Here is a 22885-nt window from a genome sequence, read left to right as displayed (position 1 = left end):
ATTTTTAAGTATTCTATAACGCATAGCAGAGAGTATGAGAATATTACCCTGTGCTTCACAAATGTGTAGATGCTCCAGTGTTTCTGTCTGTAAAATGTGTAGATGCTCCAGTGTTTTTGTCTGTAAAATGTGTAGATGTTCCAGTGTTTCTGTCTGTAAAATGTGTAGATGCTCCAGTGTTTCTGTCTGTAAATGTGTAGATGCTCCAGTGTTTTTGTCTGTAAAATGTGTAGATGCTCCAGTGTTTTTGTCTGTAAAATGTGTAGATGTTCCAGTGTTTCTGTCTGTAAAATGTGTAGATGCTCCAGTGTTTCTGTCTGTAAATGTGTAGATGCTCCAGTGTTTTTGTCTGTAAAATGTGTAGATGCTCCAGTGTTTTTGTCTGTAAAATGTGTAGATACTCCAGTGTTTCTGTCTGTAAAATGTGTAGATGCTCCAGTGTTTTTGTCTGTAAATGTGTAGATGCTCCAGTGTTTTTGTCTGTAAAATGTGTAGATGCTCCAGTGTTTTTGTCTGTAAAATGTGTAGATGCTCCAGTGTTTTTGTCTGTAAAATGTGTAGATGCTCCAGTGTTTTTGTCTGTAAAATGCTTTCAGGAAGATCCAAACTCTGTCTCCTCCAGTACTGTGAACAGTCAGAACTGAGCTAGTTCACAAATCATACAAGAAATCATAACCCTTTGGTGCCAAAAGCTACAAACAATCTTTATCGAGTGTTTATGTTTACTTGTTTAACATAGAGACGATATGTGGACTATGTATGTTTCTCCACATTAGGTGTGGCTTTGCCTGCCAAGACACTGATCAATATGGTTCCAGCTTCATGCTGGTCTGCAGTGACAGCCGGCAGCCCGTCTGTGAGTGAGCGGGATGGGACATGCGTCAGCCTGGGTCTCCCCCGGGGATCAACCTGGCCCATATCCCCTTACTCCCACAAAAGATTCAATCAGTCTCCACAGCAGAAACCTCCAGGGTCTTCAGAAATTCACCAGCACAATAACACAGTGCAAATTCATGCGGCGGTCAAGCGCAGGGATTGGCTGCCGGGCCACAGAGCAGGCGCTGCAGTGACCTGCACACGATTTTAATTAGTGCATGTTGAGGACACACACACAGGCTTTATGGGACTCTGGAAAATCAATTTCTACAGCATGTCAGGGTGCTGTGGGGCCCAGTGTCCAGAGAGCTGCTGAATATTCAAAAAGCCCCAGCCCTGATGGCCGGTGCTGCCCGCAGAGATGGAGGCATGAAATCAAACGTGTGGAGCTCACTCAGGAAACCCATGACACTGAGTAATGACTCCAGTGGCACAGATGTGGACAAAAAGAACCAGGACATGTCTGTAGCAGACTGGAGCATAGTGCAATGGTATGACAGAAGCCGCTGTAATATCAGTCACTGTGGCGTGCTCTGTGAATTTCATCTGATAAGCTTTTACAGCTCCAACATACACTGTTAGAACAGTGTACGTACTGTAGAGAAAAAACATATTAATCATACAAGTTTTAATGTAACATAGTCACATAGTATGACTTCTGTTTCTGACACCACGGAAAAACAAATGAGCGATGCTGTTCAATAAGAAAGTAACACAGTATTAGAACCCTGTGATTATGTACTTAATGGAGACACTCCATTATCTGTACATATTTACATATTCACTCTGTTATAGCATGTACAGGATTTTTGCATATTGTACAGTCCCCATATATTTCTTTAAACTTAGGATATCTCTTTAACTACTGAGTACTTTTTGTTTTTTAAATATTTATTTTGTGTTATTTGTTTTATGTGGCACTGTGGTCCTTGTGAAACATAGTCTGGTTCACCTATATGTATGAGACATGCATATGCGGAAATGACAATAAAAGCAGTCTAAATCTAAGTCTTTTGTCTGGAAAGAGAGAGGTCTGTTCCCATCGTGTGAGCCCAAACAGTTGTAGTACCTGAACCCACCACCAGAGGGCACTCTTCTATTTCTTACTTATCTATCTTGCTGCAAAATCTTAAACCAAGTTTTGTTTTCCCTCTTCTGTTTCAGCACTGATTTTTTTTCACCACTTAAATGAGATACAGTACCATAGCAGGATAAAGAGGAATCCTTTTCATGTTAATGACATGTTCAGCACACATGCCCAAATACAATTCTAAGTTATCTGTTTTAGAAAGCCTTATTTTCTAACTGTATTGTTGCAATGTTTTCATGTCTTTTGTGGTCAAACACTGAAAACATTCATGGTTAACATTAGGTAATAATAACTGTGGGCAGTTTTCATAGTTCTGGAAAGAGAGTACTGAGGTACCTCATGTGAAGAGGTCTGGTACCGTTTGAATATGCTAGTCCTGTGAATGATCTAATTACTGTTTCTGTCTGATGAATGGAGCCTTTTCACTCAGGGGAAGTTGCAGAGGAAGACCTTGGTGTGAGTGCGAGCGCCTTGGGAATTCAGCTCTCTTCCTCAAAGAACAGGATCCAAATTCACATGCCACTAATTGGAGGCAACCAAGCCAAAATACTTAATTAACCACAGGAGGCTATGGAAAGTTAATTGGCAAAGACTCACACCTAAAACTGGCGTTCCTGACACACACGCAACCCTCAGATCATCAAGGTGTGTGTACATCCAACACCCCTGCCACAGCAAAAAACACACAAATTCATGACCTCACAAAGCTCGCAGACATACCCACTAATTATAAAAACACTGGAAGCAATCATGGAACATACTTCAAATAAAAAATGTTGCATATTTTAAAGGTTGGTATGAAGTTCTACCTGCTTTCTGTGGGTCTACATAATGTTTGCACTGAATCACCGGCTTACACATCTTGTTTCACACAAATGTGACATATCTCAAATTTTTCCTCCCATCCATTTTTACTCATCTTTTTCATACAGCCACCTGTCAATATGAGAATCTTTTAGCAATCGGTTCTTCATAGGTCCTTTATAGAACAAACATTAAACAGCCTCCAGACTTATAACCAATAGTGGTTTTATGCTCACTACATGTCCAGTTCAGCCAATCAATCAGAGCTGGAAATTTTGGTACCAGTATTACACCAATAGACATAAGTTTTATAAGTACTGGTTTGCACTGGTCGGCACTGGCCTGTGCTGTCTCTATGACCGTTGGTCTTCATGACCAGTAGATGTTCGGTACACTCACTGTTATTAGGGTTGTCTCCAATGATGTGGTGTCGTCCGCTCCAGTACCACAGGAGCAGGGTGGCATCTCTGGACCCGGACACAACGTAACAGTCTCCGCCTATGTAGGACTCGGACCGGGCCAGGCACGTGACCACATCCCAGTGACCAAACACGATCTGTGTCAGCTTGCCTGCGTGCGCAGCGGACACGATAAGTCTCATGTATCTGATAATGTAATTAATAAGTACTACCAGTGCTATAATCTGTCAAAAAAATTAACCTGGCAAATATTCTGCAGGTATGTCATCTCACTGGGGTAAAGGATGAAAATGTCCTAATTTACAATAGTATATCTCGTGAATCTCGTTAAAGGCCATCCATTTCATACCTTTTTTCATCATGTATCCTGACTAATCTAGGGACACACTGGAAGAAAATCCTTTTGACATAAATGAGTATAAACAGTATACCTGTTTCAGAGGAGTACACACGAAAGCTTTTGTCCCAGAATCCACAAGCAAGGATGTAACGGTTGTCTGCCGTCACCACGAAACAGTGTGTGTTAATCTGGATACTCTGATCGACCAAGTCAGTGATCTGTCGCTTGTTTGTCCCAGAGTTGTTGGCTAAAACAAACAAACCCAACACAGCACATTCAGAGGCATCTCCATGCCTAGACTTAGCTGTGTGTTTCACTAACATGGAAGCTTGTAACTTAGGTCTGTCCTAGGACAGTCTTAGATGATCTTTACATGTTTGTGATTGGTCAGCAGTGTGCATACTTCTTAAAGATGACTTTTATTCATGAGGAAATCCCACTGTTTACACTGCACTTCACACTCACCTATCAGAGAGTCCATTTCAATGGGTAGATGATGTGCTTGCTCTAGTGAATAACCTGGAGCTCCTCGAAGACCTGACACACACACACACATAAACACACACACACACACACACACACACACACACACACACACACACACACAGGTTTCAGCATTACATACATAACTACATATAGAATAGCCAATCAGCCCCAATCACACACCTGCTCAGCTGTCAGGGCCAAGGCCAGTTCATGACCCCTCCCTGATGTTTGGGTTGAGGTTGGGGGTAGGGCTAGGGAGGGAGGGGGGGGTGTTATAGATTTCTGTTTCTCAGTCAGATCTCAGTTATCACACCCTGGAGGCAGGCTTGGGGGGGGGGTGGGGGTGGGGGGGCGGGGTGTTTGCAACCATTTTGTGTGTGAGGGAAACGCAGCAGAAAAATATGGCTGGCTTATTATGCTCGTTATTTTTGGAGGCACAGAGCACGTACTGCTCCCCTCTCAGACAGGCCAGGCCCAGCCCCGCAGCTGTGGTCATTAGTGGAGTTTGGTCCTGACATCAGTGTGTGTTGGTGTGACAGCCGGAGAGGTGCGAGGTGAAAGGGGTGACCGACGACGCCTAATTTCCCTGTAACCACAGCACTCAACCTCTGACCCATCAGGTGAGGCAGGTTCCTAGGGAGGGGTAGATGGGTAATGTTGTTCACACATGGCTGAATAGGAACATGTGTATGTCAGTGTTTGTGTATGTTTAAGGGTGTATGTCTCTGTTTCTGTGTGTGTGTGTGTGTCTGTGTTTCTGTATGTTGGTGTGTTTGTGTGTTTCCAAGGACCAGGAGATTCAAATAGTACATAGTTTGTAATTATTGAATTGGGAACTGAATTGAATCTTATCAGTGTAGTTTGAGATAACTGTGATGAGTTCAGACAGTGAATAAGTTGTGTGTGCGTGTGTGTGTATAGGTGTGTTTGTACGAGTGTGTGTGTGTGAGTGTGTGTGTATGTGTGTGTGTGTGTGTGTGTGTGTGTGTGTGTGTGTGTGTGTGTGTGGAGGTGTGTGGAGGTGACAGCTCTGTTAGAGAGTGGTTAGGTCATTAGCAGTCAATGCTATATGCAGGTTTTATAGAGGAAATTCTGATGGATGGCTAAGTGTTCCAGGTTGATGCGTGTGTGTGTGTGTGTGTGTGTCTGAAAGCATATGTGTGTATTTGCAGGTCCTCATTGCTTATATGTACAGTGGGTTTGTGTGTGTGTGCGTTTCTCACAGTGTGTATAGACAGGGAGCTGAGAACTGAATGCTAGACGTCATTGCATGAATGAAAAAAAATGACATGTGTTACGTAGATTTACGGTGATTTTATCCAGATACATCAGGGCTGTGTCAGTGGATTAACTAACAGCACTGTGTCACAGAACACCCTGATTAACACTCCATAGTGTTCAGTATGTAACACTGAGCACCGCCAGAGCAGCATGGCTGGTGTGAGTGTATAATCTAGGCAATGATTAGACATGCCATGTAGCTAACTAAATGTAACCATGACTACAGCAAAACAGGGAAAAGCAGAGTTTGTGACAGGTTGCATGATGTGACAATACAATACAACAAGGCGTTATGAGTGTTTGCTCACCCACGGTGTTGTGCCAACGGTTGACCGCGAACAGGCGGCTGCAGGTCACCGTGACGACGGCAGGCACGGTGAGGTGAGGGAGGGTGTTGGCGGCCACGTGAGTGACGGGCGAGTTGGAGGGAAACTTGAGCACCATGATAACATCCTGCTGCATCTGGTCTTTATACATGAGTGGACTCTGAGGAAGAAAACACTGTTCCACAGACAAGAGGAAGAGAAAGAGGTAAGAGAGAACAAGGAGAAGGGGAAAGTGAAAGAGAGACACAGAGAATGGCCGAAAGAGAGGGAAAGTGGAGGGATTCAAAAAAGGGAGTAAGGGCAGAGTGAAGTGTAGTTAGTGATGTGGAGATCACAGGTAAGACCAGGTGGAAGACAGAAGAGATGGGCTAGAAACACTCGCTGTGTTTAAGGGGAGAAAAGATACATCTCACAGTTCAAACTAGAAAAACATGTTTCACTGTGAGTGTGTCTGTGTGCTAGAAGAAGGTGTTTTGGTTCTGTGACCAAAACTTTGAGTGTGTCTGTGTGCTAGGAAGGAAACATCACTGAAATGTTTACTTTACTGAGAAAGCACTGTCAAAGGCAGAAAAGCAAATTTGATGGAATTTGTTAAAATGGATGCGACACTGTAGATACTTGTTAAAAAACTTATGACACTGATACTGGCACAAAAACAGACAATAAAACTACTAATCTGGGTATTAGTTTGATTTTACTCTTCACAAAAATAAGCCATTCTGCAAAACAGCCTGGGTGAAATCCTTTTCAATTGTACTGCATTGACACTGACATTGACACTGATACAGGGTCTAATCACTACAACCTAAACCTGCAGAAAACAGGGGGTGGACTGCCTCAGACTATGACCACACATCCGACCGCTCCATGTTTTAGACTCGGCCAGACACACTCACATCTGGCAGAATGTGGGTCCAGTTAAGAGGTCGCATTGGGATGTGAAACCCCACACTGGGAAAGGCAGGTTAAGAAAGGGGCCACATGAAAGAAAAAGTTCTGTCGCTCTTGCTACATTCTCACAGTGATCCTCAGAGAAAGAAAGAGAGACAGATCTCCCTGGGAATGCTTCTTTAAACTGTTTCCAGAAACTTCTACCTGTAACATAAACAGGATCCTGTTCTGTCACACTAAGCTTAAATGAATGTGCGTTTGATAGGTTTTAAATAAGAGAAGCTGAGTTAGTGATTAGTTGAGATGAAAGTGTTACAGACTTCAGCAGTGGCTACAGTACGAAACCTAAATCGCTTCCTATGCATTACAAAACCTAACACACTTCCTATGTATTACCAAACCTAACACGCTTCCTATGCATCACAAAACCTAACATGCTTCCTATGCATCACAAAACCAGTAGGGAGCACTCTTCTCTCAACAGAACTGAGAACAACTCTTTTCCTCTAATCCGGAATAGTGTGTTTGAGTGTGTGTTTATGTGCATGTGTGTGTGTGTGTGCGTTTGTTTGAAGAAGGCGTGTGTGAATGTGTGTGTGTGTGTGTGTATTGTGGGCGTGTGTGCGTGTGTGTATTGTGGGTATTTTATGAGAGATTACCTGAGGTAACATTATCTGATGCAACATCTATGTCTCCCATTAACATGGCCATTTGGATTAAACCTTGGGGTGAGGTATACCTTGACAATGGGAATATTAACAAGCATGTGGATGGTGTGAGATGCACTTAATACTTGGGGAGACCACTGAGACTCTGACACAAGCACAGATATGACAGGTTTGCTGCTCTTTGGTGACGTTAGAAGGTCAAACACGACTGACCTTATCTAATATAACCGCCCTCACGCTACAGAACATAGCATACAGTGTGTGCGGACATTACACACACATACACACACTTGCACTCATGCTGTTCTCACCAGGTGCATGGCGGAGCTGCGTGGAGGATGTGGCTCGATAAGCAACTGAGATGGCGTCTGTCCAAAGCTTTGGATCTGGGCCTCCATTGCCTGCAGGGAGAGAGAGCGAGAGAGAGAGAGAAAGAGAGGGAGGGAGAGAGTGAGAGAGAAAGAGAGAAAGAGGGAGTGGGAAAGAGAGAGAAAGATGAGGGAGAGAGAGTGAGAGGGAGAGAGATGAGAGAGAGAGAGAAAGAGAGAGAGAGAGAGAGAGATGAGAGAGAGGGAGAGAGAGCAGGCTGTCACTATCGATAGGCATCAAAGTGATGGGTCAATGCGTTACTTGACAATGCAAGCAAATCCCCCCAACTCGGCCTCGCCTCTGAGGGAAGGGGGTGGGTGGGTGAGAGCAGAGTGGGATGGGGAAGAGGGGGTGCAGATTCAGAGGGGGGAGGGTTTGTTCCCAGTCCATCATAGCCAACCATCTTTGCCCTTCCAAAGCCTGCAGAGTCATCCAAGTGTTAGCATGGAAGAGACAAGCCTTCCCCCATTAACATGCCTCAGTTAACCGCTCCCATTTCCAGGAGCAGGGGCCCCCCTGCTGAACAGACGCTAACCTGGACTGACACCCGGACGGGACTGCAGCACTGCACGCTCTTAGATCTTATTGTGCCGAACACAAAGGAGAAAGAACAAACACACCATACCTCCCCCATTCTCTCTCTCTCTCTCTCTCTCTCTCTGTCTCTCCCTCTCTCTCACTCTATCTCTCTCTTTCACACACAGTCAAACAGACTGAGGTTCTACCTTAATGAAGGAGACTTGGAGAAGCAATGCCTCAGGGGTCTCCAGTGAAATATTGATCCAGAAGTGAGGTCAAGCAGTAGGCAGGAGAATGGTTACAAAGTAGGGGTGAAATTTTGATGGTCTGAAATGCATTTTAATGCTGTTACTACGGTTGTCAAAATATTTCAGGTACTGAACGGAAGGATATTTTGAGGGTTTGGGTTTCCAAAAAACTTGGGAAAACACCATGTAAATGCTAGAAATACAGAAAAGCAAACCTTCAGATGGTCATAGAGTTTGGTTGTCAACAAACAACTTGACACAATACAGGTTATTTGATCCTAAAACCCACACTGAGCTCACAAACATGGAGACCAGGTTTCAAAACGTTAGGTGGGCTTACTACAGCAGAGAAGGGCAGAGCTGAAGAGGCCAAAGAATGGATGTTTAGGCTGACATGACTCTGCCTGGGTGACATATTGGGTTAAGGGCTCACAGGCAAGACTGTTAAACTTGACTGAGAGAGGCACTTGTGTGGAGAATGACTGATGGGGCAGGAGCCACCCTCAGCATCCGAACAGGAGCTTGTAGGTGTCTGTCAACACGATGGTGCACAGAGCCATTTACATTCTCTCTCTCTCTCTCTGTGCCTCTCTCTCTCTCTCTCTGTGGCATGTCGCTTCACACTGCCAATACAGAACAACGCTGGCAATAACGATGGCCAGGTGACACATACTGCTGAGAATTATGGAAGCATAAATGTGAAGTATACGAAGAAGGTAAGACATGGGAGGTATGGAATTACCATTTCAAAGTAATTAAATACAACTGCAAATTCTAAGCTCAATTAGCTTAACTAAGTACCCTGGGAATGCATGCATGCCTCAGTAGTCATGCGTGCCTGTCTGAAAATACCTGTTAGCACTGAAAAAGCTCCACATACATGTGACCACATAGCATGACAGTCAACTCCTGGACTCCTATCAGATTTAACATTGTTGCATTACACATCAAAGGCCTCTCAAGAGAAAAAAGCACTTTCTTTCATTTGCAGATTCAAATAACTGCAGCAGCTCCGAAACAACAAAAAAATAGAGAGAGAAAGAGAGAAAAACTCGTTAGTTGATGCATGACTTTGGGGAGAGAGGGAAAAGGACTCTGTCTCCTGAGCCTGGTAGGGTGTGACCAGGAACCACTGGACATCAGTGAAAACTGATCCAGACACATTTGGCAACCATTAAGCATCAGTCAGCAGCGCTTTACAACGCTGTCCGTCAAGTAATCACTGCCTTGTATTATAGCTATTTTAGGTTCGGCTCACAAAAAAAAAGGTCATAGTGTCTATTCGTATAAAATAATCTGATATGGAGATCTTAAAGAAAGGAGCAGCCATGTGGAACAAATCAAAATGTTACTCTCGGAGCCACTGCAGAGCGGAGAGTAAGGAGAAATGGGGGGGGGGGGGGGGGGGGGTAGTTGTGGTTTGTGAAATGCTAAAATAGTCATGGCATTTCCATTTCACTAAAAACAATGCAAAAAAAAGGTCCAATTAGAAAATGTGGTTAATGAGTTCACCAAAATGAAGTAACAGAAAACGTGAATGAGTAACTATGAGATCAATGTCATTTGAGTTTTTAGGAAAAAAAAAAAAAGATCTACAGAGTTTGAGTCGAAAGAGTAATGTACCACCAAAGGACTTCAGGGATGAATGAGACTGAAACTGAACGTGGTTCACAGTAAGTACACTGGGAGTGAACCCAGCTGGTTATCTATGAAGGTCATCTCCAGGATACATCATTTCAAATGCCACTGCATGCCAATACTTTTCACCTGTCAATAACTTTGACTAATCTTCACAAGACTACGCCTCAGAAAAGTTTTCTCTCTCTCAAAAACACTAATCTGGAACGCCTTACTGGCAGTTAATTAGTTTCATCCGTTTGAAGCCCTTGGTTTTTGAATCATAACAGACACCTTTTCGCATGGGCCATATGCTGAGTTCTTCCCCCGTAGCAACAAATCACCATGCCTCGATGCTCACAAAACATGCATTAAGACATACCGCACGTCAGTCATTCCTCCGGTCCACACTAACCACCACCAGAACGCTTCAAGAAGCGATTAAGGCTTATCAGGCGTCGTCCTTGAGTTGTAACGGAGGGAGACCGAAAAGCTTTAGTGAATTTTGAGCAAATTCTTCTGTGGGTGTTTGGCATAACAAACTTTCAGGGTGGAGGTATGAACAGTTTGGAAGACTGCTAGGCTATCTGTGGCCAGCAAACAGCAGGTATAGATCAGCTTCTACTGCAGTCTAACAGAGAGAGAGACATAAAGAGATAGCACATTTGGAGTTAATTCTGTTATGCACCAGTCAAACATCAGTTCTTGTGAGGAGCTGCAGTGTGAGTATGGGAGTTGAAAAGTTTTCTTTTGGTAGCCAGATGGAAGGTTTTGGGAAGACTGTGAGGCTGGTTGATCTGTTCACTTTTCTCAAATATTAGCTATCGTAACATTTATTGTGCTTTTTTCCTAGTACCCATGGCTTTTTTTTAATACCAAACCAGTTTCTTAGCGGTCATTCAGACAGGCCAGGCTATTTCCACTGCAACCTGTTCACAACAGTGATGATGGATTTACAGGATTTCAAAATGCAAGAAACAGCAAATAATGATCAAATGAAATGACATAATTATGAAATAATGAATTTTGTAATTTTGCAATTTCGCGATTATGGAAATTAAGTCAGACAAACTAAAGAGCAAAATTAATTACAAGAGGTTTGTTGTAAAAATGGGCCCACATGTCACCAAGGCTGAGCGTTAAGTTTTTATACTGGTATGGAAACACCACAGAATATGTCAGTTAAATTTTGAGTTAAAACACTGTTTGAAAGCAAAAAAAAAAAGATGGTTGAATTAAATAAAAATCTGTAAAGTATCAGGGTAATGTAACATAACATTAACAGAGCTAACATCTGCTTCTGGTAAACATCAGACCATTGTGATTTTACATGACTTTATCTTGACTGTGGCATCTCATTAAAACATAACATATCACCAGGGCCCGCATGTATTTATCATAAGGCTGTGATTTAGAACAGGTGTGTGAAGGAAGGTTGAAAAACTCATATAAGAACTCATCCTGCTGTGTGTGTTTGTGTGAAGGACAGAGACGGTGGAATATAACTCATCTTGTACTCCTGCACAAGAGAAGACCCTGAGAGACTCCCACACAATACCTGTTTGATCGACGTACTTCACTCTTTCTTCGCTGATTAACACTTTGCCCTGTTTGCTTGTGCTGTCAGCGGTGACGATGTGGTTTCTGATGCATGGGCCAGCCTGACTCTCGACGGATGTCCCACCGCTGGGCGATTAGTCTTTTTTAACCTTTTTTTTGTCCTGATGCTGGGTTTCTGTCATGTTTCGCCTTTCTACAGCTTTTTATGATAAACATCTATCTGCTGTTCCAGTGCCTGGGCCGACAGAGACGACATGCTGCCGTCACCAGCAGCCCGGCCGGCACGTCAGCCTCAGCCCCCGCTTTTAATTTGACACCCGGCCAAGATCTGATGGGCCATTCGATAGTTCTGTGACATTTTAATGCTATAATTGCAGTGCTGAATGTCATAGTTGTGGATGCACCTGCCAAACAGGAATGAATCAGTAGCCTGAAGGAGACGGTCACATTTCCCTACATCTCTGCCAGACACAGGGCTAGCCTCTTTTTTGTTTTGTTTTTTCTTTTTCTTCCCCTGTTCAATCTTATTTGATCAGAGAGCAGAAGATGATTTGGTTTTCTAGTCTTTCAGAGCAGTGGCCAAAAACTACTGCTAACAGACAAAATCAATGTGTGATTTACATAATCATTTTTGACTGCCAGTCCATTTACTGGCCTTCCTTTTTTTCTTTTTTTCCCCTTTTTAGATTATTTGCCTGTTTTTTTATGTAAACTCATAGTGTAAAAATTGAATACTATTTCAGTCCAGAGATGTATGGATGTATGTTGTATGTATGTATACCTATATATATGTGTGTGTGTGTGTGTGTGTGTGTGTATGTGTGTGTGTGTGTGTGTGTGTGTGTGCGTGTGCGTGGGTGTGCATGGGTGTGCGTGTGTGTGCGTGTAAGAAAGTATGTATGTGTGTTTGCATATGTTTTGTTTGTTTATTTGTTTGTCTTGGGGGATGGGGGGATGTGACAAAGTCAAATTTCAAACCTGAATTAGCCACAAAGTCACCCCCACAAGACCTTGAAGAAAGCATGGCATAAAAGACAACTCTTTTCTTAAAAGACACCTCTTTTTTTCCCAGTGTGCATGCTTTGTTTAAAACCAGTGTCGTTACCTCAGTGGACCTGTTATATATGATGTCTGATGTGATATCCAACACAATAAACCAACACACATATATGAAAACAGTCAAACTCCACAGACCATAGCTGACAAATAAAAGGCTATTTCTGTCTCTCTTCTGAAACTAACAAACTTAGCTGTCAGCTAGCATTGGGTTCAGTATGTGCGACAGCTCAGGAGAAAAGAGGGAAGATGAAAAAAAAAGATAATTGCCATTGTGTGGAAAGTAGCAGAGAATGATGAAAAGCAAAGCTTTCTCCATATTGTTTGGTAATTAGCCCCCCTAGTCGCTCAGCCATTTGCATAGTGGTCACTTGACAAATAAAGGGAGTCCTGGATCTGACAGTATATAAATGACTTGTTTTTCAGACAACAGATGGCTGATATCACACAGAGAGAGAGAGAGAAACAGAGAGAGAGACAGAGAGAGAGAGAGAGAGAGAGAGAGAGACAGAGAGAAAGAGAGAGAGAGAGAGACAGAGAGAGGGGGAAGAGAAAGAGAGGGAGGGAGAGAGAAAGACAGAGAGATCGCTGAAGGAAGCTTGCCAGCTGGGCTGCTGTCATCTCAGACCTGACATTTAATAATGCAATTACACCACTCACAACCCTCTGATCAAATCAGCACTACTAACAATGGAAATAATAACAACAAAATCATTCTCTGCACTGAGAGAAATGTATCCACATTAAAAAAAACCAACAAAACCAAATAAAACAAAAAACGGAACTAAGTACATTACCTCAGTACATACCTAGCTCCCATGTGAACAATATCAACAGCCATTTGATATTTTAAAAACCGTTTATCTGGAAATTCATTGATGACCAAACAACTGCTGCTTTTCATCAATGCCACAGTAAACTGATTTAGTTGGTTGTTGTGCGTTTTAGGTTGTTACTGAAAATGAGCATTTTGGTGATAGTTTTATTAGAAAACCATCTTAGATCTTGACAAACCAAGACACTGGTCACAATGAACCCATTTGTCTTAAGGGGTACATTTCCTTTTTAATGTTATTTACCTGTGTGTACATGACCTGTACTACTCTGTGTGCGAGCCTTTTCTTCTCTACGTGTGTTTGTGATTATTAAAGCAGCTGCTCCTATTGCCAACAGTGCTGACAATTCAATGGATTAACTCTGCGGCTCTTTACTCAGGAGACATGCTCATACATGCATGGATAAACTGGCACATCACAAACACACAAACACACTACTACAATTTTACTGTCACTCTTACTAACTTCAGATATACAGCAATCAGCCCAGATGAGGTTGAAATCTCTATAGTTTACTTCTATACCTCTATATTTCACCTCTATGCATCTGTATTCCACCTTTAAATCTCTATAGTTCACCTTTAAACCTATAGTTCCCCTTCAGATCACTATAGTTCCCCTTCAAATCTTTATAGTTCACCTTCAGATCTTTATAGTTCACTTTCAAATCTCTATAGTTCACCTTCAATATGCTGTAGTTCCCCTTCAAATCTCTATAGTTTCCCTTTAAAGCTCTATAGTTCACCTTTAAATCTCTATAGTTCATCTTTAAACATATAGTTACCCTTCAAATCGCTATAGTTCCCCTTTAAATCTCCATAGTTCACCTTTAAGTCCGTATAGTTCACCTTTAAATTCCTATAGTTCGGCTTCAAATATGTAAAACCAGTAATCTGAGTGCACATGGATGAGTCCACAAATATCTTCTCCCATAGTTCACATTCTCGTTGACACTTAAAGTATTTTCCACATGGAGCTTGGCTGACAGATCAGATATTAATGAAAGACTTAGGACACGTGCATTAATGCTGACTCAAAGCTTTAAAATTTACAGAGTCAGAGAACATCCTATACTTTAAAAAGTGGATTATGCTCAACAGTGAGTCAGACAAACAACCTGTAGGTCGACCAAGGTCCTGTAGGTCGACCAAGGTCTTTGACACATGAGGTGTGGTCCTCACTCTTTGACTGCTCACACTCGATACGCTCAGCTACTAGATGTGACATGTTCATCTGTTCCACTGCTGGATGCTATACAACCACCTGTCATATTTTGATTATTACGGTTCATATTTACACCATGTACTGCAGTATTTGACAAGTCACTGTTAACACACTCTTCTCCACCTAGTGGTTCTCATGATACACTACACCATGCAACCACATTCTCTTTCATTATAACAGAGAGCGGCTACAGATAAGTATTCCAAGGAATTTCAAAATAAGCGGTCTCAAATATAGATTTATTTCTTCTTCACAACACCAGCAGTGACTGTGAAGAGACGACCTGTGCTTGGTGCTTGTGCAGGTTGCCATGTCACGTAATGCAGGCATTGCCATGGTGAGGTTGCCTTGGCGACCTACCTTGCGAAGAGCGGGGTCGCTGATGCTGTCCAGGTTGACGGAGCCCTCGTAGGTCAGGTAGTGAAAGACATTGAGGGCGCGCGTGGCCTCAGGTCCACGCTGCTTGTAGCCAAAAATAAGGTCAATCCACTGATGCAGCTGACATGACACAAACTCGCTCTCCAGGGCCTGTCAAAGGCAGCAGGGCAATTAGAGGTGAAAGGCACACACACACACACACACACACACAAACACACACACACACATGCACACACACAGGCATGAGAATGCATCCTGCCCAATCAGTACCAGTGCCCTGCTAACTACACAACACAAAACCAACAGACACACTGGTGTTCTACACATGACAACTAAAAACATATCTATATTTAACCTGAACACTGAACTCTTTGGATTTTTGTATGTGATCTTATTTCCAGAGGTAAAACATGCGTGTGTTGTTGTTGTTACGCTCTAAATATATTAGAGCGTAACAACGAGAGGGCAAACATTTTCAGACCGTCCATGAGAAAAAAAAATACACATGACCAAACTGAGCTCTCCAAGCTGTAACACAAAGTGCATGGACAGTCTTTTTAAACAACATGTTAGATGAGCTAAATATATTCATGTCTTTCATATGAGTCAGCTACACAAAATGCACTGATAAGAGAAATATGATGTTAGGTTAGTTCCAGGGGAAGGTCCCGTGTGTAGTGAAAACAAGGCCAGGTGTGTGTGAAGAGAGTGTGTGTACTGATGGAGGGGCAGTTTCCTTCATACCTCCTGTGACATGGCTGATAAAGTACTGGCATGCAGAAAATGGATTTCTTGTGTGAAGTCCACAGGGTGTACCAAGATAATCAGATTGAGATAATTAAAAAAACGCCAATGAAGGACCAGCCACTGGATATTTTACTGCAACTATGCACTTTCTGCAGACCTCAAACACAGACATCCATATCCACACATGCATTCTTACACACGCACACACACGTGCGCGCGTTTGTGCAGACGCACAAACACACATGCACACACACAGTCATATCATCCAGACTCACAAACACAAGCTTACAATCACTCACACACACAAATACACACACACACACACATAAACACAGTATTCAGAGCTTTGTTTCTTGAATTTACACATTCACTCTCACATCAAAAATAACTGCTATTCCCACCAAAGCAGGCTGCAGTACCCCAGCCTGTTCCAGCCACAGGGCTTCTCATCCCAATCTAACCTGACACATGCAAAGACGAGAACACTAAACAAAAGAGAGAGGGAGGGAGGGCTGAATGAAGGGACGGAGAAAGAGAGAGAGAGAGAGAGAGAGAGAGAGAGAGAGAGAGGGAGAGAGAGAAATGAAACAAGGGGAGAATAGGGGATTATTGAGAAAGAGAGAGAGAGAGAGAGAGAGAGGGAGAGAGAGAGACAAAGAGGGAGAGTATGAAAGAGCAGCAGGAAAAAGCAGTAGGAAAAGACAAAAGGATAAAATATCAAGATGGAAACCTCAGAGTAGCAACCATGTTTCATATGAAAAATGCATATGCTCAAATAATAACGTATCCTCAAATAATTTTACATTGCACATCTCACATGGAGGAAAGCACTTCAGAAATAAATAATTATGAATAATTACATATTGGTATTGTAGGGTAAAATCATAACAGTACCAGATCAGTTGTCTTTGATTGATAAAACGATTTTAGCCAAATCTCATAGCGCGTTTTGCCCTGGTAACCACACCAGTGGGGCAGGTTTTTGGAACCAAATACCCATCGTCCCTGTTTGGTTTGTGAGTGTCAGCCCACTTGTTTAGAGTGGCGAGCTGTCTGATTGGCTCTGTTTGCAGTGAATGTCTGTCTGACTGGCTATGTTTGCAGATGCTGGCTCTCTGATTGGCTCTTTTTGCAGTGGCTGGCTTTCTGTTTGGCTCTGTTTGCAGAGGCTGGCTGTCTGATTGGCTAAAGCTGTTTGGCCGGGAAGAGGGAGCAGGCCTGGAGGAAAGGTCAACTCCACAAGACTCATCACAGGGACTAGCCCTGTCAGAGAATCTGAAAAGGTCAAGTGTGTTTCTCAAAGTACACACACACACACACCAACACACACACATACAGACACACATACACACACACACACACACACACACACACACACACACACACACACATACACACACACTCACACACACACACACACACACACACTCCTGGAGCCACACAGTCTAAAATACTGCCCCCCAACAAAGCAGCCTTGTATTGGATTCATTTACTCAGTGGCAGTGTGGGTTAATCCTGACAGAGAGGGCATACAAACAGCCGTCTGGCCCTTACATAAACACTGTGTAAAAGTGTGTGTGTGTGTTTTTCTCCTCTTTGCGACAGGCAACTGCCAAAATAAAGGAAACACCTGAGAAAATGAGGGACACTTATTTCAGGGAATAGTGTCACGAACCAATGCTTACACAACAGGTGTGGATCCTGGGTTAATTAAGCAATTAACAGTCTATCTTGCTTTCAGTTATTTTTGGTAAGTGTCTGGGAGACACAATTGGCCTTTTTTTTGAAGGGGGGGGGTTAGAGCAGCCAGAGGAGGAGATCTCTGTGTGACTCTGTGTGATTGGCTGAGGTGAGATGGAAAGGGATATGGACAGACCAAGATGATTGGCTGAGGTGAGATGGAAAGGGAAGTCTAAGGGAATGATGTTTGTGATCACAGTGCACAGAGTAGGCAGATGAGAGCAACACATCAGTCATGGGCTTGACTACACGTCCTCAGTTCTGTGTGTGTGTGTGTGTGTGTGTGCGTGTGTGTGTGTGTTTCTTTGTCATAGATGGGTTAGCATATGTACATGCATGCATGTATGTGTGTGTGTATCTGTTTGTAGATATGCATAAGTGTGTGGGTGCATGTGCATGTATGCATATGTGTGGGTGTATGAGTGTGTGTGAGTGTTTTTGTGTGCATGTGTGTGGACTGGAGGGTTCATACGTATGTGTGTGTATGTGTGTGTCTGATATCTTGCTTTTTCGTGTCCCTGGAGTTCACACGCACACACACATTCAGACACACACATACAGACACACACCCTTGGCGTACTGTACCAAGAGTGGTAAATGAAGACAGATGGGGGCTGTGTTAAGGTAACTTTAGAGGGGACGTTGACTGCTCTGCTCCTTCAGTGACATCACTTGTGTCAGTGGCAAATTGGGTTAGCATCAACCAAAGCACTTTATTACGTTCTCCATGAATAACTCACAAGCTTTCAAAGGCTTCAGTTTCATTCTAACCCCCACAGCAGATCTCAAATCAGCTCTAAATGCCCATCACATCATCTTAAACACAGACTTCAAAGCACTCGCACTGATCTCAGACCTGCTCTCAATAAAGCAGGCACGTGAACAGGGCTGATAACTGACTTATTCAGGTTTTGTGTTCATGATGGATGTAATGAAGAGAGGCAGACTCTGGAGAGAAACCAGTAATCCAAAGGGAGAGTGGAAGACTCACCATTCTATTTATTCTAACAAAATCCTCTGGTTTCTTTGCCCATGGAGGAAGCTCCACGTCACACACTGGCGTCCCATCCTCCTTCACTCCCAGGCAATAGCCGTTACTGTTGACAAACATCTCAGGCAGGTAGTAGAACTCAGGAATCAGCTCCTGTCAGAGAGAGAGAGAGAGAGAGAGAGAGAGAGAGAGAGAGCACTCTGTGTGAACACCCAGAACTGAATAAAGTTAGAGAGATCTGAGAACAGAACTGAATAAAGTTAGAGAGAACTGAGAACAGAACTGAATAAAGTGAATAAGGCAACGGCTGGAGGGCAAATACAGAATCAGAGAGAGCAGGATTAAAAGAGTGGTACAAAAAAAGAGCAGAAGAATAGAACTGATTTAGCCAGTCAAAACAAAACCAAACAGAGCTACAAAGAATAGAATAGAATAGAATAGAATAGAATAGAATAGAATAGAATAGATAATACAACAGAAACCAAAATGCGAGAAGAAAACTATGTCCTCTTGTGGAAAGGGGAGAAGAAGCCTATGGATAATGTACATATCTGTCAATGCTGTCTGCTTTCTCGCTCAGACCGTCAAACTCTGGCTATGTTTCAACCAATGGTGCAGAAGGACCGATGTCAAGCTGAGAACAGCCAACAGGGAGAGGGGTCAAGAACATTCCCAAACTCTGTGAGTTCAGTGGAACCAAGAGAAAAGGGAATCTAACTAAAATAAACAGCAGAAACAAAAGGAGATTGGCGGAGATTTCCGGCTCTGAGTGATGGGGTAAATTTGTTGTATTTTGTGGGAACGCAGGGGGACTTGGGTTTCATGAATGGCCCAGGGCGTCTGGGAACGGCATCCAGGAAAGTGACTGAGGAAAGCTGAGGTGTTACAGACCCCTTAGCATCATCCGTCCTTAGCGTGATTTCAACCTCCACCAGAAAGAAAACTATCCACCTCCAGGGTCTCTCTTTCCTTTCCTCTTTTTCTCTCACTCTGTCAAAATGTTATACTGTGCCACCACAGCCACTGAAAGACCTCTGGTCATTGCTGACAAACATCACTTTCCCAACAAAACGTTTTCATCACAGCTGATGTACTGGCTGACTCTTTGTTGGTTCACCACACATCTGCCTGGCTGACAGCTTATGTGGTGCATGTTTAAGGGCATATTTACTCCAAAGGCTAAAACAACATCACATATTGCCCTTTAACAACATATTTTATGCTTAATGCAGTGTGCTACTTCCCAACTAGTGTATGGAATTGAGTCGAACTCTTAAATAAATGTCAAAGGCTTTATAAGGATATTCTATCAGGCCTTAAAACCAAACTCCTGCTCATCTCTGTGCTCTAGACCCCGTCCTGTCATCAGAGTGGTCCCCACAGTCTCTCATCAGTAACAGCTCTGGCATTCCAACCCAATTCGCACCCTCAACCCCCCACACCAAAATTACTCATCATGCCCTGTGAAAGAGAGACTGAGAATGAGCGCGAGAGCGAGAGCAAGAGAGAGAGAGAGAGAGAGAGAGACAGAGAGAGAGAGAGAGAGAGAGAGAGAGAGAGACACAGAGAGAGAGAGAGAGAGAGAGAGAGAGAGAGAGAGAGACAGAGAGACAGAGAGACAGGGAGAGAGAGAGAGAGAGAGAGAGAAACCAAGAGACGCCTCTGTACGCTGGAGTATGTGCACATGAGGAATGTGACCTTGTTCAAACACACATCTTTCAAACGACTGGCCTTTGAAGAGCATTTCAAAATCATTTAAAAGCATTTAAGATGCTTTTCCTCCACTGCACATTTTAAAGCTGACAGGTTAGACATTTTTCCCTCTCCCCTTAAAGGAAGTCTTTATGAAAGCATAAAGATTTTTTTGGGCTCTGGTGGGTCGTATTTTCAGAAGCTGGGCAGTTAAATACGCCCGTGGGCCTGGCAAGAGATACATCCTTCGGGGACCATAAATCTGTGGCTTTATGTGAGTGTCAAAGGTCGGGATAAAACACCAATAAAACACTGCTCACTTGAGCTAATACTTCACCCCTGGTGTTCAGGGCAAGCCTTTACACTAAGCTGCTTTAAACCATCTTCACCACACTTAACAAGGCCCTTTACTTCTCACTCAAACAGCGATAGCAACTCCATTTTCAAACCCAAACAGGACTAAAAGGAAAAGAAAACCCACACGATTAACTTTGACTTCTTTTTAAAGTGTAATGAAACAGGACACCCTTGGCGGCTGTTGGGATGGAATGAGAGGTGAAGCTCTATTAACAAAGATGAGGAGCAGTGGATGACAACGGAGGAGAGAGAGAGAGATCTTTCCATTCCTCTCTTTTCATCATTTTATCTGAGAGCTTCCCCATAAGCTGCCAGTGCAGGTTTTTGAGTCCAACTCAGTTGGCAGACGCTCATTCTTCAGCAGTCTCTTAATGGGCTAACGAGTCAATCACAAAACTGCATGCTGCTCCACACTGTGTCCCCCTAACCCATCACACACACACACACACACACACACACACACAAACACACACTTCTGCTCCACGTTTTCCACACAGCATGTTTCTTCTTTCTCCTGTATCCATTGTAAACAGCAGTGCAATCGTCGCACAGTCCTGTGTTTGACGTTGATTACACCAAAGTAATAGTGCACTGTAGCTGATGTGATGGTTTGGGATGCACCTGTTCCAGATAGCCAGAGGGCCTCGGTCTGATGTATGAACGTGTGAAGTGGTGCTGTGGGAGGGGGTGTTGTTCAGGCATTGGGAGAGGGACAGTGGGTTAGTGGGAAGGCTGGTACTGGTTCTGTTCTAAATGAATTATTGCTTTAGGGAGACTTGCCCATTAACTGGGCTCCCACATTCTCTGTGTCCTTAACACTGCAGTGTAGGACAGAGGGGCAAACAGAGGGGTGTGGGTGTGTGTGTGGAAAGTTAAATAAAATGATCTTAACCACATCTTTACACACAGCAAGTCACAATCTTTGATTGTGTGTGTGTGTGTGTGTGTGTGTGTTCGTGTGTGTGCGCGCGTGTGTGTGTGTATGTGTGTGCTCTTGTAGAATCACTGTGTGGACGAATTTGAAACATGTATGTCTGACAGTTGTGGACATAGTGGGGACATTTGCTAGTGCCCACCTTAAAAAAAAAAAAAAAAGAAGTGTTATCAAAACAAAATATTTCTTTGGTTAGGGTTGGGGTTAGGCTATTAATCTTTAGATAAGGAAACACAGAACTCAGTGAGATATCCCCTTTAGGATATAAAGACAAACGTGTGTCTGCATGTATATGTATGTGTGTGTGTGTGTGTGTGTGTGTGTGTAAAACAATATGCATATGTACATAAGCTGGATGTGACTGTATGTGATGCTCTAGTTACCAAAGAGTAAACATCTCATTTGTCTTTATGATAATCATAAATCATTCAGAAGGTTTCCCACAGCAACATATCACGAGCCAGCGACGTATTCAGTCCGGAGGAGATCTGCCTGTTACTCTGCATGTCTGACACGGCCAAACAAAACCAGCCATTCTGCAGAAATTCAATTCTTCTGTCTACATTATGCAGACTGGTTCTTAGTCCAAACCATACAAGGGACAGCACGATCCCAGTTCTCTCTCAGAACATGCTTACACCCACTTAACCTGTGTTGAAGCAAATGCAGATAGACACGCAAGCAGTCGGCAGTAGCATGTCGATGTTAACAGCAGTGCTGTTTGTTAGCATGCTGCACATTCTGGTTTTTATCTTGCCATTGTTGGCTGCACTCCCTTGGTTTAGCCTGGTAAAAGGCCTGTCTCAACATAAAAAGACTACATTTTAAATAGCTTTTGTCATTAATGCTTTATTAATTGCCCGAAGCAACACTAACCCGATGCGTGGTGTGCTAGAAAAATCTGACACTTTTAGGTCAGCGCGTGTTCCTGCTGTGTGTTTGAGGAGAGGGGGAGGTAAAGAGGGGAAAACAGGAGGGATCTCAGATAGCTGCTTTACAGAGTGGCGGGGGGAGAGAGACTATATCCTCAGCCCTGTCAAAGCATTTGTTCACCTTGTAGTATTTTTATTCTTTTTCTTTTTTTTGATCATCCCTTCTTTTGTCTTGTAGTGTAGAGGTGGAAAAATACTCGGTGTGACCCGTGCACACACTGCATATCTCTCTTTATCTCTGTCTTTCATTCGCTCACACACGCATAAGGAAACATGTCATCTTCGTCATGTATCTTAAAACACACATCATACGACCATCGGACAATTTCACCCCACCACCCCCCAACCAGAAAGGTCAGGCATGCCCCCCAGTCTTGTACGATGTTACCATAGTGACAGTGTGGGGGAGAGCAGAGAATCCTGCAACTTTTTTCCTTCACTGATCACTTAACTAACCAAAGGATTGTTTGGAATTGGACGATTTGGATTGAATTAATTTGTGAA

At 43.2% G+C, this 22885-nt stretch overlaps 1 protein-coding gene across 2 annotated transcripts in view; it reads right to left on the bottom strand.

Moving 5' to 3' along the window:
* The window catches only part of nbeab (neurobeachin b), a 253431-nt gene that overhangs the window by 5589 nt on the left and 224957 nt on the right, over window positions 1-22885 (bottom strand). For both annotated transcript variants that reach the window (XM_030776247.1, XM_030776248.1), the window contains 7 exons: window positions 18467-18619; window positions 14971-15138; window positions 7493-7582; window positions 5605-5797; window positions 3995-4066; window positions 3621-3776; window positions 3170-3340 (listed from right to left, as the gene is read on the bottom strand). In XM_030776247.1, the coding sequence (XP_030632107.1) occupies window positions 3170-3340; window positions 3621-3776; window positions 3995-4066; window positions 5605-5797; window positions 7493-7582; window positions 14971-15138; window positions 18467-18619 (1003 nt within the window). The remainder of the gene's footprint in view (window positions 1-3169; window positions 3341-3620; window positions 3777-3994; window positions 4067-5604; window positions 5798-7492; window positions 7583-14970; window positions 15139-18466; window positions 18620-22885) is intronic.

This window comes from Chanos chanos, chromosome 6, assembly GCF_902362185.1.
Source record: "Chanos chanos chromosome 6, fChaCha1.1, whole genome shotgun sequence".
NCBI classification, from domain to species: Eukaryota; Metazoa; Chordata; class Actinopteri; order Gonorynchiformes; family Chanidae; genus Chanos; species Chanos chanos.
The sequence above is the reverse complement of the archived record's forward strand: the minus strand, read 5'-3'. Positions and strand labels throughout refer to the sequence as shown.